Source organism: Poecilia latipinna, unplaced genomic scaffold (genome assembly GCF_001443285.1).
Source record: "Poecilia latipinna isolate Pla-1442-1.1 unplaced genomic scaffold, P_latipinna-1.0 Scaffold836, whole genome shotgun sequence".
Taxonomy (NCBI): domain Eukaryota; kingdom Metazoa; phylum Chordata; class Actinopteri; order Cyprinodontiformes; family Poeciliidae; genus Poecilia; species Poecilia latipinna.
Genome location: NW_015113452.1, coordinates 122013 through 125442, shown reverse-complemented (window position 1 = coordinate 125442; position 3430 = coordinate 122013). Strand labels below are relative to the sequence as shown.

General features: G+C 33.8%; 1 protein-coding gene across 1 annotated transcript in view; it reads left to right on the top strand.

Annotated features, from left to right (window-relative positions):
- The first annotated feature begins 208 nt into the window (after positions 1 to 208).
- Positions 209 to 3430, top strand: part of LOC106956631 (integumentary mucin C.1-like) — a 10128-nt gene continuing 6906 nt past the window's right edge. The window contains exons 1-2 of the mRNA XM_015047591.1: positions 209 to 213; positions 3211 to 3430. Coding sequence (XP_014903077.1) covers positions 3228 to 3430 — 203 coding nt within the window. The 5' untranslated portion in view covers positions 209 to 213; positions 3211 to 3227. The remainder of the gene's footprint in view (positions 214 to 3210) is intronic.

Sequence of the window (3430 nt, the reverse complement as noted above, 5' to 3'; positions counted from 1 at the left end):
GGTTTGTGAGCCTGTCAACAGTAGCAAATAAAGCTTGAGCGTTGTTAAGGTTTTTGTTTATGACATCTGCAAAGAAAGCCTCTCTTGCATGTTTTAGTGTTGTGTGATAGTTACGTAGTCTTTCTTTGTAGATGTCATAATAAACGTGTAGTTGAGGTTTACGCCATTTCCGTTCGGCCCTACGGCAGAGTTGTCTTGCAGATAGAACTGCTTGTGCATTTTTCCATGGAGATTTCTTCCTACCAGACACAACCTTCACTGTAATGGGGGAAAGGTAATCAATGATAACTGAAAGTTTGCACTGAAAATCATCTACCAACTTATGTACATTATTATAGCTTAAGGGTGAGGAAGAAGAGTAGATTTGATTAAATGTTTCTGCTGTGTTTTCTGTGAAAGTACGTTTTGTGATGATAGCTTTTTGTCCAAGTGAGTTAATGGATACAGAACATTCAAAGATAACAGCAAAGTGATCCGACAGGCCGACATCAGTTACAGAGACATTGGAAATATTCACACCCTTACTGATAACCAGGTCCAGTGTGTGTCCAACAGATGTCCAAGAAAACGTCTCACCAGCTGCTTAAATGAAGAATGAAGTGTGGTTAGAGTTTATTCCTGTTTAAAAATGTGAACGCTTACATAAGCTTTTGATTCAGTCCAACTTTCTTCCCCACTAAATAGTTTTGTAATTAATAAACTGATTATTTCCGTTTTGTTTTGGTGTCACGTCTTAAAGTTGGAATACCAGAATCTGAATCTTTTTAGATCATATCTGTATTTTGATATTTCATGAGAAAGATAAGAAAATAATCTGATGCTAAATGAAGTCACATCAGCAGTGTAAATAGAAAGAAACCGGTTTGGCAGCCTCACTGCATATTTCCAGTAATAGCTTTGCTTACAAAGGTGAATGGCATCTGTGAAGGAAAAACCCGGTGCTGCAACTTTTTATTACAATACCTGAATCGTGAAATGCAATCAGATAATCAACAGCATGTTTGAATTATTTGATCTTAGCAAATTGTAATTATGAAAAATAAGTGTCAGTGGTTTAAATGGTTGGTTTTTGTGTTATTGAATATGACCAGATATATCTGTGTTGGTTTCTTTTTCTAAACATGTGCATATTAACATTTAAAAATGTTTTGATGATTTTAAAGTGCTAACACTTTAATAGATTTTTTCCAGCAGTTATTTTCTCTTACATGCCCTTTATGTATCTATGGAGCTTATTTAGTTGATAAGGTTATGGAAAATGGAAGTAAGATCTTGTACTTAAAACCAGTCGAGTCAGCTGTATGTACTGATATGTGAGAAAAATATGTAAAATATAATGTAAGAAAATGTTTTTTTAAATATCCAGTCTTGAAATAATTACTTGTAATATTTCAGTTTATCCTGAATGGTGAATTATTTGTTGTTTTTTTACCTTACTTTATCTTTTCTCTTGTGACCTCATTTTCTTTTAGGAATTGGACAATAACAACACTCAGTAATGACATGTCACTCCCTTTTTATTGTTGTGGGAGGAGCATTCCACAACCTTATCCAGGTGTGCTAACATGAGATTACCTGTATGTGCAGAACAGAGTGAAGGACAACACTATTCACCATGGATGATAAAATCATAATTTTCTTTTGCCTTCTTGGATTTATTCATGCAACTTTGGGACAAGGTAGATATTCACAATACATTCTGCTTTTGTTATTGTTTGTATTCTTCATATAACTTATAATAATAATGAAAAAATAGGGTTTATCAACCTTGAAAAAATGAAAATATTTTCTTTAAAGTAGTTAAACATTTTATAAGAGTGAATACATTTATTGGGTTAATTTAAATTAATAATGCCTGGTTTTTTAAATTGTCGGCTCATTTTCAAAACTTGAGCGACATGACGATAAAGAAAATCTCAGCTATAACCAATTTGAATGTGGGATTTATCGTGTCCAGCCACACAAACTGATTTTTACTCAACAAAGTTCAGATCAGACAGAAACTCTCACAAACCCAAACATGGCTGACAGGAAAGAGACAGTTTGTGGACTAAAAATGTGTTACATTTTTTATATACATTTACACAATTGACAACAGAACATTTTCAGAGACAGGTAATTAAACACTAAAAAATAAACAAAAATGATTTGTTAGAGCCCATTTCCAAACTTTATGTATTTTTTTTATCACATATATGGACAGAAATAAACTGTAACAATGTTTCATCTCTGGCTGAAAAGATCAATTTTGTCTGTAATATATGCTATCATTTTTCCATCATATAATTGTTTTTAGTTTCTGTTTCCACTCAGTTACAGTCGATGATGTCACATTTTTCCAACTTATAGTTAAAATCTTTGATCATCAATAAAATCTATAGAATGTATTTTTCTTTGGTCAGCATTTAAAACTTCAATTGACATAACAGAGGAAAGAAAATAGGGACTTCTCTTTTACAAATGTTCTCAATCTCTTCCTTAATATTTTTTCAGAACTTAAAAATGACTCGTCAATCAAAAATAAAATATGTGAGATCAACTGTTTTGCCACATTGTCTCAAACATAAAGCCACTGAAAAATCCTTTACATATTTTGAGTTTTGAGATTCCAGCTGAATTTTTTCCACTGTTTGCTATTCCCAAATTTCTTTGACATAGTTGGTAATTGTAAGACTGCTGAAAGTCTTTTCAGCAGAAAAGACTTTGTCTCCCATGTTTTTACATGGGGCTGCAGGGAGACATGTTTTTACACAGTTCTAGACGTCTCTCTAGAACTGTACAGAAAAATTATTTGATAACACTTTGAAGTTTGTGGACTACATCTGCCAGAGAAAAATCAATGTCTATCGGGATTTCTGTATTTTGTCTTCCGTGTACTTTAGATTCGATCACCTCACATTCTGATTGGCAACATGTCACAAACCACAAAGACATCGGGCCAAGGAAATCTAACATGTTGAAAATATTTAAATTGGAGAAACTTAGACGTCATTCCAATCATTCTCACCATGCTACATATAGCAGATATCTCTCATAAAACTGTTTTAAGAATCATTCAAAAATATTCAGGAAGTTCTTAAGATGGTACAAGGAGGGAAATGAGGGAAAACACATCTGAATGAAAATCTTCCAGTGTAAACAAGAAGCAAGATTATCAGTACAGAGTGATAACAAAATCTATATGTTGATGAAATGTAACTACGATTGCAGCCTCAACAACTACAACTATGGGTCCAACAACTACAACTGCAGCCCCAACAACTACAACTTCAGCTTCAACAACTACAACTGCAGCCCCAACAACTACAACTGCTTCTTCAACAACTATAACTGCAGCCCCAACAACTACAACTGCTTCCCCAACAACTACAACTGCAGCCCCAACAACTACAACTGCTTCCCCAACAACTACAACTGCAGCCCCAACAAC